Here is a 12,298-nt window from a genome sequence, read left to right on the forward strand (position 1 = left end):
GGGTTGCTGCGATCGCAACGTCGGTCTGCGATAACTTCACAAAAACAGTCAGAAGGGGAAGACGCGAGGTTTAAAAATTGGCCATGGAGGGGCAGGTTTTGCTTTGGCGGGGTTCCAGGTCTGCGGGCCAACGTGACGTTGGACCCACTTGCAGACTTCTGCCACTGCAGTTGCGAGTGACTCTGCGCAATGTGCCTTCCATTTGGTCAATTGCTGCTGTGTGCTGCAAACGATTGCGTTATCGGCCGGTTGTCGGGAGTGGGAGAGTACGTACCGCGGCAATGGCACACCAATCGCCGGCTCGACGGGACGGAATCGTCCGGAGAGGAAGAATCAGGCAACGCCGGACGATACTCCGTCATGTGGCTGGAATCTTGCCAGCCACAGCATGGTGAGCCACATGACTCTGAGCCACATTCAGCCACATAGCCACACCTTAAGCCCTTCCTGAAAGGTTCTTCTCTTCCTTGCGCATCCGTTGATGGCTGAAAGTAGGCAATTGGCTGAGCATGACTGCTCACAAGACAAGAAATCACTCATAGTAGCCGAGCTCAAGACTTTGTTTTGGCTTCTTGAAATTAATTGATCATCAATCGGAAACTCCGACAACAAATAGACCTGCTTAGGTAGACTCACTCATACCTTTCTTAAGAGTGCAAATCCATAGCCAAGAGTTCGAACTTCACCAGCATGAGGCCCAAGTTCGTCCTTGTCCCCTGCATTGCGCTTCCCTTTATTATCCACGTGCTGTCGTCCGAATCAGAGCAGACTGGCCGAGCCAACTGGGCCTTGTCACATCAACAGTCAAGCTCATGAACCCGGCTCACATCGTTACCCCTGCCGATTCTCCGCTTTACTGGCATGTTCGTCGCCGAGGGCCGAAGTAGCCGTATGTTCTCCAGTTACCAAAACTTCGAGTTGCTTGAAGCTCACCCCGTCAATTCATCGACGCAAAGCATGATAGGATTTATCCAGTCCTGAGGGCAAGACATTTAACAGGCACTGAGTTAGTCTCGGCCAAATTGACACTTGATGAACCAGAGTAACTTCACCTTACCAACAATCTGCATCATGTAGTAGGGCGTAAGAACACGCCAAAGAGACCACGTTGAGGACCCTTCACATGCCTTTCCGGACTCATCCTCGGGCTGGGCAAAAGTTCCATGCCTACCATGGACCAACATCACCAATATGACCAACAAGATGGAAAAGCGCTCACTCATCGGAACACTTACCGAGCAAGGGCAGGGGAACCCATGAAGAACTGGGACTAGCTTGATGTAACTGGAGCACACCAGAGTCACAGCTGAAAACTCGCCCACTAGGCCTACCGAGAACGCCGACGCCATCCAATCTTATCTGATGGATCAGATAACTTTCTTCCGTCCCTACCCCATGCTTCCCCTCCAACCTTTATCAATCTCTTCACTCCCCACTAACCAATGACCACTCTCACCAACGGCGAAGCTAGCGTCCCCCTCTCCACCTCGCCGTCAAAAAGACCCTGGACGCGACCTGAATGAAGTGTGAGAGCTCTAACCGAGCATCCTGATATGGCATGGCTACAATGCATAGCTGTACACCCCCTTGTCAAGTTGGCCGGACCATCTAACCGACCCTGGCTTTGAATGCACCATCGGATCACTCAACACGAACGCCTCATTCTAATAAGCTTGGTGATGGAGTGAGGGAGGGTCTATTTGCCTCGCGTGCGGACGCCACATGCAGAAGCCTGACTCTCACATTCTCCGGGAACATGACCAGCCCTTCAAGGCACTACATGCATGGACTTGGAAGGTCCTTAACGTGCTTATACATATAAAATATGTCATATACCTGCGTCGTGAGTTAGACGTGCATGGAGTCTTAATCTTTTCCGGCGCCTAATAAATCGTCTAAGTTTTGCTTGGTAACTGGTTCATATCACCGAAAAGTCTGCCTCTCGCATTGTCTGATACACCAAAAGTTTCTTGACTACAGCCTTCAAGATGAAGTACTCCTACGTCCTCCTCGCCACCGCTGGCCTCGCCGTAGCTCAACAAAAGTTCACCGACGTCGTCCCCAAGTGCTCCATCGAGTGCCTTACCAAGGCCGTAAAGGACGGCACAAAATGCAGCAGCATCGACGACTCTGCCTGCATCTGCGAGGCGGACAACTACCGCAGCATCTACACCGTCGGCGTCAACTGCGTGCTTCAAGCCTGCGGCTCTGACGTTGCTATCGGTATGTCGACTTGACTCTCGTCTTTCCAACACTCTCCATCTACATCATGTCTTCACTCATTCACGCGAGAGTCTCGGCACCTTCACTAACACATCCCCTCGACAACAGGTCAACTCCTCCCCGCCGCTGGCAAGTTCTGCCGCGAGGTCACCGGTGGCGCTTCCGCCCCTCCCGTCGATTCTGCCTCTGCCTCTGCCTCTGCCTCTGCCTCTGCCTCCGCCTCCGTCGTCGTCTCTTCCGCCATCGCCTCTCTGTCGTCTGCTGCCACTTCTGCGTCTACTGCGGCTTCCAACGCGACTGCCTCCATCTCGGTCACCGCCACACCGACTGCTGGCGCTAGCGGCACAGCTGCCACGGCTACCACTGCTTCCCAGGCTGGTGCTGCTCCTGCCTTGGCTTCTATGGGTGCCCTTGGCATGCTTGTACTCGGGGGTCTTGCTGCTTTCTAGAATAACCTGATCCAGGAGAGGTGTGGCTGATGGAGTAATGCAGGAGAAGAGGTTGCGAGTAAAGATTGCGCGACAGATCAGTCTACGAGGCACCTGGTAAATGACACACTTCCTGTCTGGCGATGATGTGATCTCTGGGAAGAATTGGGGGATAATCTCGTGTATTAGAAAATCACACTTTGTTCTTGACTACGGTAATATTCAAACAAAAGAAGATAGTGTTTCTCTGGGCCCGGAGCCTCGTGTTGATACTCTTTTGGCCGCGACCACAAATTCATGCGACCCTCCAATATTGTCATGCAATGTCCACCCTTCATCTTCTACGCCTGCGAAATCCACATTGTTTCTTACGTCTTGCTCATAAAACTTGAGCTCCACTCCCAACTCCTCAACCTTTGTTGTCACTACGAGCTTCTCGGAGCTCGGTTCTATCGCCTTGAATTTGTCGATGGTATGTAATGAACGAAAGTGAGGAAGATCTCCGCTCATGATACGGTCGATCAGCCTTTGAAGACCTACGACGAAGAACCAGTCTCGGCAGCCTGAAAGAGACAGGCATCGTAAGGTGGACGGCAGCGACGATGCCAGTCTGGCACTCTCTCGTGAGGCGTCGCGTCCTAGCGGTGGACGAAACTGCTCACTCGGACAGTCGATTCTCAAAACTTCGAGTGACTTACATCGGCCGAGATTTCTCCAAACCCCTTTGGTGTTAATATTGTGCATAGCATAAGGCGGCCAGTCTTCTTCCCAGTACTTAAGGCAGCTGAGCCCAAGGCGTAGTCGTTTGAGGCCAGGCGCTAGCGTGAACATAGGCCACTTGTCGAGGTGGTGATCAACCGTGTGAAGGTGTTGAACGTGCTGAATCTCTTCAATGCCGCCGCAGTGCCTCGACAGGGAGCTGAAGGCGATATTATATAAGTCGAAAATATTATCAGCAGGAGAAAGGATTGAATTGTCGAATCTTTCTGGATGAATAGCCCCAGCATAGTGAGGAAAGCGGGGTGATCTCTCGCAGATGAGCATCGTGGGAATGCCCATATTACGACGAATTGCCAAGAAGGTCGATTTTATCTTGACATGAAGGGCAATTGGTAGATATGATTGCTTGTAGATGGATACCCCTTCCAAATTTGGTGTTTGTAGGTGTAACAATTGTGCCCACGAGCCCGTCCCTAAGCGGCAAACTTCATCGGACCATTCCAGAGATCTGTCTACCGACGAATTCAGATCAAAGCAGATAAAATAGGCGAGGTCTGAAAACTTCCTCCTATTGTATCTAGACCATGTAAAGGAAGGTCAATCAACGGGCACAAATCTCTTCTCTTCTCTCAACGAAATTGCTTTTATGTGCTTGGCTAGATCTAGACGTTCGAACAGAGTGCGCACCAGTAAGGGCGCTCCTAGACGAGGAACGCAAAAACGGTGAAAGCACGGAGTCACAATGCCCCGCTAATGAGTGTCGACGAGACGGAGATTGAAAAAGGTCGGCGCTATTGGTATGGCTGGGTCGGTCTGGATTGGCGACATGGGAGCCGCCTGTGCAGTGCTCACAGAGATTCGAGGTTATCAAGTCGTGGATCTCGTTTGGGAGGCTAGTGATGTTTGCCGGAGGAGGTTTCTTGTCCACTACGAAAGAGACATTAACTGATGCTTCGCCAGCTGCCGGATGTAAGGGCGGAAAATTGCTAGAGGTCAGTTCGGGCCCCATGTTTGATACGGAGATGTCGCGTAATTACTGCAAGTTTGCTGTGGTCGTGGCAGAGAGGGTTAGGGTGGTGAAGACTTCCGGTCGCTAGCGAAGTTGGATTTTCATAGCGAAGCGCCCCTTCCAAGCAAGGTAGACTTCAGTTGCGACTGGAAAGGAAGGAGGGTTAACCTTTCTTCGGTTGGACGGAATCGTAAGCTAAACGCCAGTATCAAAGATCAAAGACACCCCCCAAGTTCCTACTGCCTTGGTCGAAGGTTGGGTGAAGCCACGCTTTTGGCACCTTTCATACCTTTGGAAGACACCTTCTATGTCAGACACCCGCAAATACAGCCCGCTCATAACATAGATAGCCATGGACTAACAGCATGCAGAGCCTGCCCGTACAGCGCCATAGAGTGGCTCCCGAAGGGCCTCGGGGTTCTTAGGGGCTTACCCCTAGTATTGGCGGACGAGGATAAGCATATGGGCTATACATTTATGTGGATGGGCAGTGCGGGCAACGGCCTTCGCTTTGTAGTTTTCCTGGGAGAACCCATTTGGCATCCAATATGACTTGTAAGGATCAAGGAGATTTGCATTGTGCTTGGGAGAAGTAAACACGCTTCAAGTTCGGGCCGGTAGAAGAGCGAGTCAGTATGTAGGTATCTGCCAAATTCAACTTCACCAACCAGGAAGGTTTATTCCACTGCCCTAGTCATAAATGGTGCAATGCTTGACCACCTTGTTGAATGGTGATTGACTTATGATGGCGGCATGCCTATTTGCTACCTTTCCGTACACTTGCGAGATAATTGTGGGTTTGAACCCATCCTTGCATTGGTAGCGTGAGTAGAGTCACGATTTTATAATTAGCCTCAACTGTCTCTAAGGTCGAATACAGAAGTTCTCAACACCTTTCCCTAGATATACATGTAACGACACTCTCTTAGAGCGCTCTTCACGACCTAGGTACACGAAAGAAGTGATCACTCAGTATCATTCGAAATGTCTGAGCCTCGAAAACTGCTCATAGTGCAAGATCAACGGACGCCCGACTATGAACACAGCGATACAGCAGTGTAGCAACACAGAACTAGCAAAGTGGACCTCATCGAACGTTGAACCGCTATTGACAAGTTCCCAGAAGTGATGCCAGGCATGAAAAACTCCGAAAGAACCCGAGCCAACTTGGGTCTTGGTTCTTTCTTGCCGGAGCTTTGCAGCACTCTTGCCTGCATGGTGATTAGCAGATCAAGTACCCCTCCTCCTTGGCAATAAGCGATTTCGAATTTCAATATTGTTGGCATTGACCGTGTCGCTTATCAGCCTTACATACTACTTTTCTACGGCAATGCCTCCTGGAAAACTCTCGTTTATTATTCTCTCTTTCATCGTCGTCATCTTAAGCATTCTCCCTGATGGAGTAACTCGGCTTTGAAGATTATGGGAAGGGAGGGCTTGGCATATGTTGCGCAGAAACGAACCATCCCGCTAATCGTTTGGTAAATTTGCAGTCCAGGAAATGATTACCCTGATCTCCCCAAACCAATTTATCCGGCACCAATAGGGAGTCGCGATCATGTATGCAGGCAGATGCTCCAGACTTCCAGTGACGCAGATCTCATAACCCCACGGGGAGGAAATCGGACCACATCCTGCACCCTTGTCAGCCGCTCCCCCGGGTCAGGTAATCCGAGGATCTGTTCTAATACCCGGACTTACCTTCGCAACTTTCGATCCGTATTAGACTATCCTAAGGATTAGTATCTTTACAAAAAATCTTTACCACCGATTACATTAGCACATACCTCATTTGAAAGCTGACTCTTTCTCGATAATCTCTCCACATGCAATAGAGATGACCACAGCTATAGCTAAACCGCCGTACTTTGGGCTCAAAGGGAAATGGCTCACTTACTGGATTACATTCGCATGCAGTGTAGACATGCTCATGTTCGGATATGACCAAGCTGGTATTAACAGGTGTCCACCGCCATCTGAGTCGACTGCTGACAAGTGCAAAGTCTTTAGCGGTGTCATCGTGACTGACGACTTCCTTGAGCTTCACGATCTTGTCGGGCCGGAGAAAACTCGTATGCTATCCACGATCACAGCGATATACGATATTGGCTGCTTTGTTGGTGCGATTTTGGCCTTCACAATTGGGGAATCATTGGGTCGAACGAAGTCCATCCTCATTGGTACCGCGATAATGAGCATCGGGGCCATCTTGATGGCATCATCTTATAGTTTGGCACAAATGTTTGTCGGGCGCATCGTCCTAGGGTAAGAACTAGCTGATAATGGTCTGCCTTACGAATCGATACAAGATCGCCCTAACATTAATGTAACAGAATCGGCAACGGGGTCAACACGGCCACCGCCCCGATTTGGCAGACCGAGACAGCTCCCGCGCACTGGCGCGGGAAGCTAGTCATGTTTGAGATGATGATGAACATCGTCGGGTTCTCTCTCTGCAACTGGATCAACTTTGGCTTATCATACGCAGGTGGTGCCGTCGCATGGAGGTTCCCCCTGGGTTTCCAATTTGTCTTCATCATCGCCCTGTTCGCTACTGTCCCATGGCTACCAGAATCGCCCCGGTGGCTAATGTCACACGGGAGGGAGGAGGAAGCGACGCAGATTCTTGCCTGCCTTGAGGCGAAATCAGAAGATGATGCGTTTGTTATTTCTCAGAAGGAAGAAATACGATTCAGCATCGAATACGAAAGGGAACATCATATCCGGTGGAGAGATCTGTTGCGACCTGATCCTGGAGCGACTAAACCGCTACGCAGAATCATCCTGGGGGCTGGCACGCAATTCATGCAGCAATTTGAAGGTAAGATGGATTCCAGAATTGAATAGGAACCTCCATGTGGAAAGTGTTTCTGACATATCTTTGCTTGCAGGCATCAACATCATGAGTTACTACATGCCGGCCGTTTTGATCTCTGCAGTAGGCCTTTCAAATGAGCTGGCGCGTCTTCTAACCGCAGTAAACTCATTGACCTATTTGATCTTCTCATGTGTCTCCGTGACACTGGTCGAAAGATGGGGACGACGAGGACTAATGCTTCTGTCCACTGCCGGTCAAGGTTTAGCATTCCTCGTTATCACGATTCTTCTCAGATACGGCGGGCCGGGAGGAAACCGCAGCGCTTCAGAGGGATCCATTGTCTTTTTCTTTCTCTACTTTATGGCCTTTGGTTTGGGCATGCTGGGCGTTCCCTGGCTTTATCCAACTGAGATCAACTCGATTGCCATGCGAACAAAAGGTGCAGCAGTCGCCACGGCTACCAACTGGTACGGCGAGTCCTCCATCGTTCTATTTCGAATCGACTGACATGATCCAGGATGACGAACTATGTTATCGTTCAAATCACGCCGATTGGCATACAAGATCTGGGATGGAAGTTCTGGATTGTGTTCACAGTCTTGAACGCTGCGTTCTTGCCTGTCATCTACCTCTTCTATCCCGAAACAGGTGAGAGACGATGCTCAGTCCAATCATCAAGGTGCTCCGGTGAAAATCCATCTAACACTCATTCCAGCGAACCGAACACTCGAAGACCTTGATGAGTACTATCGTAACGACCCACCTCTCATCGTCATTGGAGACAAGGACGCGATTGCCAGTAAAAGACCCAAGAAATACGTTGATAGACAAGAAGCACATGTTCAGCGCGTTGCTCATGGAACCGAGACCACTAAGACTAGTGAGAGTGCAGTTCTCTCAGGAGAAAAGCACTAAGCTATCTGAGACTACATGTAGCGAGTTGTTTGACGGAACAACGAGGTCTAGTATTTGATCCAAGGACTGATTTCAAGCTATCTTCTAAGTTTCTATGTCAGGGTATATCCTCCATCAACAATAATGTCAGCACCGGTCATGTAGCAGCATGCGTCGCTTGCCAGGAAAACGTATACCTATATCTAGCAGTTAGCGAAGATCCAGATCAATATGCGAACACCACGATTTGTGTCTTACGCCTTTGAGTTCAGACGTCTCTGCCATTCGCTTCCCGGGGATCATCTCCATCCACTTGTCGAAGCGCTCTTTCGGTTGAACATACAACACTAGCTTCTAGTCAGTGAATGATCGAGATGAAGCCGATCAAAAGCCATCTACTCACTCTCCGTCTCAATAAAGCCCGGAGACACGCAATTAACTCTGGCAAAATCAACCCATTCAACCGCGAGGCTCTTCGCTAGGTGTACAGCGGCAGCCTTCGAAGAGTTGTATGCAGCCTGTTTCTGGGGAATGTTGACCAGTGTGGCACTGACCGACGCAGTAACAATTAGATTGCCACGCCCCTGTTGCTTGAAGACCTTCCCAGCAGCCTGCGCCGTCCACATGACACCATCAAGATTGACACTATTGTTGTCTTTCCATGTCTCCTCGGTATACTCGAGGCTGGGGATATCAGTGCAGACGCCAGAGTTGGCAACCATGACATCAAGATGCCCAAAGTCTTGAACAATCTGGTCAACCGTGGCGGCGATTGAGGCCCGGGACCGAACGTCGCTCTGGTAAGCGCGAATGCTCACACCCGTGTCCTTGGCAATCTGACTGGCGATTTCAATGGCATCTTTGCTGGTGGCGTAGATGAGAGCTACTTCGGCGCCGGCTTCGGCTAGACCCCGGACGATCTCAAGGCCGATGCCTCGGGCGCCGCCCGTGACGGCGGCAACCTTACCCTTCAGCGAAAACTGCGAGAGAACAGGAGCGCTCGGATTGGGTGGCTTGTACAGCGGCATGGTGGATGGTGTATGATTGGGACGCGTTCAAAGGATGAGTTCAAGTACCGCACTTAAGAAGTAATAGTCAGTAGACAATCTCAGGCAGGGAGCGACAAATGCGAGTTGCTCGGATATTCGCCTAGGAGGGGTAATTGAGGGGTCGGATACCTAAGCCAAGACGGCTGAAGTAATCATGCATGGGGATAGGGCGAGGGGGTTCCTCAAAGACTAGATACCTACATACTCACTTGGAGGCAACTAAGCCGTGCAGCCAATGTTCTCCAGACTTCGTTTTATTCCTCTTCTCGGTTCAAATAACTGTTACGTATCATCTCTTGTTTTCAACATTGTTCTACTCTGGATGATCGAGTCTCAACTGGGAGACATACATCCGTCCCAACCGAGTTCCTGATTTCATGAACTGTGTCAAGGAAGATATGAGGTTATTGGTTGTGGAGTGATGAACCAGAGTAGTCAAGGAGATCACACCTGAGTCGGCATTGCCGGTCCTTGGCTTGATAGTCCTTTCTGGGGAACATGGGCTGCCCTCCGGGCTAGTTTGCGGCCCGCGGCACATCAAGGAAAGGCCCAGTAGTGCATGTTGCCGTTACCCGTCGTCAACACGATGCTGAATCCTTACAAGCGCCGGTATGGTTACGACCGACCATGGAATTGGACCTCTGCTGCGGGTTCGCGACTGTTCGCGACTCAACGCCCCGAGGATTGCTGTCGATCGTCATCAGGCGACACTAACGCCTCTTCAACCCTGACTAGAGGACGCTAGAAAAGCTTCATCAATTCTGTGGGGAAGCGGGTACCTTAAATCGGATTGGGGTAGGTCTCGTGGAGAGACTGTATGCACCCCAAAGATGATGATTCCATTTTCAGATCCGAGCCCCGGCCGACGCCATGAATACGATGTTTCATTGCAGATCCCATGCGGCAGGTCCTCTCTTAAAAGCGACCGTCTGCCGGTGTCGCTAACTTGAAGCGTCCTAGCCACCACCGTCTTTATTGGCGCGCAAGTCTATCATCGTGCGGTTGGGTTGCCGCCAGATTTGTGACTTCGCGACTCTAGAAGTATTAAAGCGACGATTGGAATGTCCAGTGTCGAATCGCGTCAAGTATTGAGCTCTGCACGACTTTGAAGCGAGGGCATCTGATTCTCTTGTCACACATCCATCATGGGCATCTCAAGTTTCCTCCTCCTCGGCCTCGGGGGCGCCTCGTTGGCCGCGAGTCAGTCTTTCCAGTCAACGCCCGTCATGGGATGGAACTCGTACAACCAGGTCTCCTGCAGCCCGACCAACGCTGGCATCACAGCTGCCATCAACTCTTTGGCCGACCGGGGTTTCGTCACCGCGGGTTACAAGTACTTCCAGATCGACTGCGGCTGGGCCTCCAGAGACGGCCAGCGGAATGCCACATCGGGCGCGTTGAAGGTCGATGCCACCGCGTTCCCTCAGGGTCTCAAGCCGCTGAGCGATCTCGCGAGGTCCAAAGGCATGAAATGGACCATGTACTCTGATGCCGGCGTTCGCATGTGCGACCCGCAGGTCCCGAGTCCCGTTCTGGGTTCACTCGGTCGCGAAGCCGCCGACGCCGACTTTTTCAAGACTCTCAACACGGAGTATCTCAAGTGTAAGTAACCAGGACATATTTGGCGACTTTGGCCTCAATACCATACGTATGCGCTGACTTGTCTTGGCTCTCAGATGACAACTGCTATGCCGATGGTCCCAACGGATCGCAGAATGCGCCCAAGGATCCGCGAACTGACTTTGTCACGCGCTTCACCGTTATGTGGAAGGAACTTCAGCGCGTCGGTATTCCGGGCATGCTGATTTGCCAATGGGGAACCCCTTATTCGGCATCCAGCGGCCTGCAAGGGCCCGCGCAATGGACGAAGGGCATCTCGACTTCGTTCCGCTTGTCAGACGACATCGCCTCGGGCTGGGGCAACGTCTACCGCATCTATAACCAAGCCATTCACATCGTCAAGTCCGGCATTGTCGGACCAGGCAACATCGCCGATGCCGACCTTCTCGAAGTCGGCAACACCGGCATGACTTTCGACGAGCAGGCCACCCACTTTGCGTCCTGGGCCATGCTCAAGTCTGCTCTCATGATCTCTACCAACGTGGCAGCTTTGTCTGACCAGGCCGTCGCCGTGTTGCAGAACAAGGACCTGATCGCCATCAATCAAGACTCCGCTGTCAAGCCGATCAAGCTCGTCCAGCGCTGGACCGGAAACCGGGACCTCTGGGCCGGTGACCTCGCCAACGGGGAAATCGCCGTCCTCGTCGTGGATCTCAGCAACGCCGCCCGCACGCTGACCGTCCAGCTCGCCGAACTCGGCATCACCTCCGCCACGGTCAAGGACCTCTGGACGTCCAAGTCCGTCACCAACGTCAACAGCTATTCTGCGCAAGTTAACGCACACGGCTCCCTTGCGCTTCGCCTCTCCAACATCCAGCGCTCGACCGCCGCCGGGGCGAAGTACAACTACGTCTCCGTTGCCACCGGCTCGCTTTCTTCCGGCGCGAACCTTCAATCTTGCTCTGGTTGCACATCTTCTAACAAGGTCGGCAACCTCGGCGGCTCCTCCAACGGCCGTGTTGTCCTTTCCAACGTCTCGACTTCTAAGGCTGGCACGCAGACCGTCCTGTTCGACTACATAAATGGCGACGTTGGCTACCTAGGCGGCAGCAACAACGAGAGGTTGGCGTCCATCAGTGTCAACGGAGGCGCGGCGCAGACGGTCAGCTTCCCTCTCAGTGGTTATAATTGGTCCGCCGATGTCTTCAAGGCCTATGCGGTCGAGTTGACAGGGTTCACTGCCGGTGGTGCCAACACGATTAGTATTTCGGGCGTGGGAAGTGCATGGGCGCCGGACTTTGACCGGGTCGGTGTAGCTGCGTAGATACTTCCATGTAATGAAATCAAGGCCGCGAATTGTTGCCAGGCTGTTTGCCGTTCGTCATTGATCCTCGTGATACGCTTTGGTGACTTGCGGCTAAAGCTGAGAGCATGGTGTTTAATTTCTATGTGCATATCGATAGAGGAAGTAGGTTTCAACCATCTGACAGCTGAATTTTGGAAAAAATGTAATCAATCCGAACAGGAGCATTATAGGAGGACATGAATCCAGCAATGTGCATACAGATCTGACTCATTTATCCAGTATCTTCTCCAC

General features: G+C 51.6%; 5 protein-coding genes across 5 annotated transcripts; 3 read left to right on the forward strand and 2 right to left on the reverse strand.

The window, feature by feature from the left end:
* The first annotated feature begins 1,669 nt into the window (after window positions 1-1,669).
* Window positions 1,670-2,773, forward strand: BDP55DRAFT_220952 (uncharacterized protein). Its single transcript, XM_060566078.1, has 2 exons — window positions 1,670-2,223; window positions 2,332-2,773. Exons 1-2 carry the CDS (start codon window positions 1,989-1,991, stop codon window positions 2,670-2,672), a joined length of 576 nt encoding a protein of 191 aa, XP_060427673.1. The 5' UTR covers window positions 1,670-1,988; the 3' UTR covers window positions 2,673-2,773.
* BDP55DRAFT_748674 (uncharacterized protein) lies at window positions 2,774-4,380 on the reverse strand (the record flags this gene model as incomplete). The annotated part of the gene is made up of 3 exons (XM_060580594.1): window positions 2,774-3,187; window positions 3,350-3,883; window positions 4,059-4,380. The coding sequence occupies 3 exons, from the start codon at window positions 4,378-4,380 to the stop codon at window positions 2,874-2,876; spliced, it is 1,170 nt and encodes a 389-aa protein (XP_060427674.1). The 3' UTR covers window positions 2,774-2,873.
* A 1,743-nt stretch (window positions 4,381-6,123) lies between these two features.
* Window positions 6,124-8,300, forward strand: BDP55DRAFT_748678 (sugar transporter). The gene is made up of 6 exons (XM_060580595.1): window positions 6,124-6,332; window positions 6,384-6,645; window positions 6,714-7,201; window positions 7,272-7,665; window positions 7,716-7,846; window positions 7,914-8,300. The coding sequence occupies exons 1-6, from the start codon at window positions 6,218-6,220 to the stop codon at window positions 8,111-8,113; spliced, it is 1,590 nt and encodes a 529-aa protein (XP_060427675.1). The 5' UTR covers window positions 6,124-6,217; the 3' UTR covers window positions 8,114-8,300.
* A 2-nt stretch (window positions 8,301-8,302) lies between these two features.
* On the reverse strand, window positions 8,303-9,120 carry BDP55DRAFT_556109 (oxidoreductase; the record flags this gene model as incomplete). The annotated part of the gene is made up of 2 exons (XM_060569555.1): window positions 8,303-8,439; window positions 8,496-9,120. The coding sequence occupies 2 exons, from the start codon at window positions 9,118-9,120 to the stop codon at window positions 8,303-8,305; spliced, it is 762 nt and encodes a 253-aa protein (XP_060427676.1).
* A 1,247-nt stretch (window positions 9,121-10,367) lies between these two features.
* Window positions 10,368-12,025, forward strand: BDP55DRAFT_556181 (glycoside hydrolase superfamily; the record flags this gene model as incomplete). Its single annotated transcript, XM_060569562.1, has 2 exons — window positions 10,368-10,743; window positions 10,818-12,025. The coding sequence occupies 2 exons, from the start codon at window positions 10,368-10,370 to the stop codon at window positions 12,023-12,025; spliced, it is 1,584 nt and encodes a 527-aa protein (XP_060427677.1).
* Between the last annotated feature and the right edge of the window lie 273 nt (window positions 12,026-12,298).

This window comes from Colletotrichum godetiae (genome assembly GCF_030913485.1).
Source record: "Colletotrichum godetiae strain CBS 193.32 chromosome Unknown BDP55scaffold_30, whole genome shotgun sequence".
Taxonomy (NCBI): Eukaryota; Fungi; Ascomycota; class Sordariomycetes; order Glomerellales; family Glomerellaceae; genus Colletotrichum; species Colletotrichum godetiae.

What these genes read in the sequence shown, in the direction of transcription:
- BDP55DRAFT_748678 (XM_060580595.1), top strand. Translation starts at nt 6,218, where the DNA reads ATGACCACAGCTATAGCTAAACCGCCGTACTTTGGGCTCAAAGGGAAA. An exon ending in GTCGCCACGGCTACCAACTG is followed by an intron (nt 7,666 to 7,715) that starts GTACGGCGAGTC and finishes GACATGATCCAG; the next exon opens with GATGACGAACTATGTTATCG. An exon ending in CCTCTTCTATCCCGAAACAG is followed by an intron (nt 7,847 to 7,913) that starts GTGAGAGACGAT and finishes CACTCATTCCAG; the next exon opens with CGAACCGAACACTCGAAGAC.
- BDP55DRAFT_220952 (XM_060566078.1), top strand. Translation starts at nt 1,989, where the DNA reads ATGAAGTACTCCTACGTCCTCCTCGCCACCGCTGGCCTCGCCGTAGCT. An exon ending in CGGCTCTGACGTTGCTATCG is followed by an intron (nt 2,224 to 2,331) that starts GTATGTCGACTT and finishes CCTCGACAACAG; the next exon opens with GTCAACTCCTCCCCGCCGCT.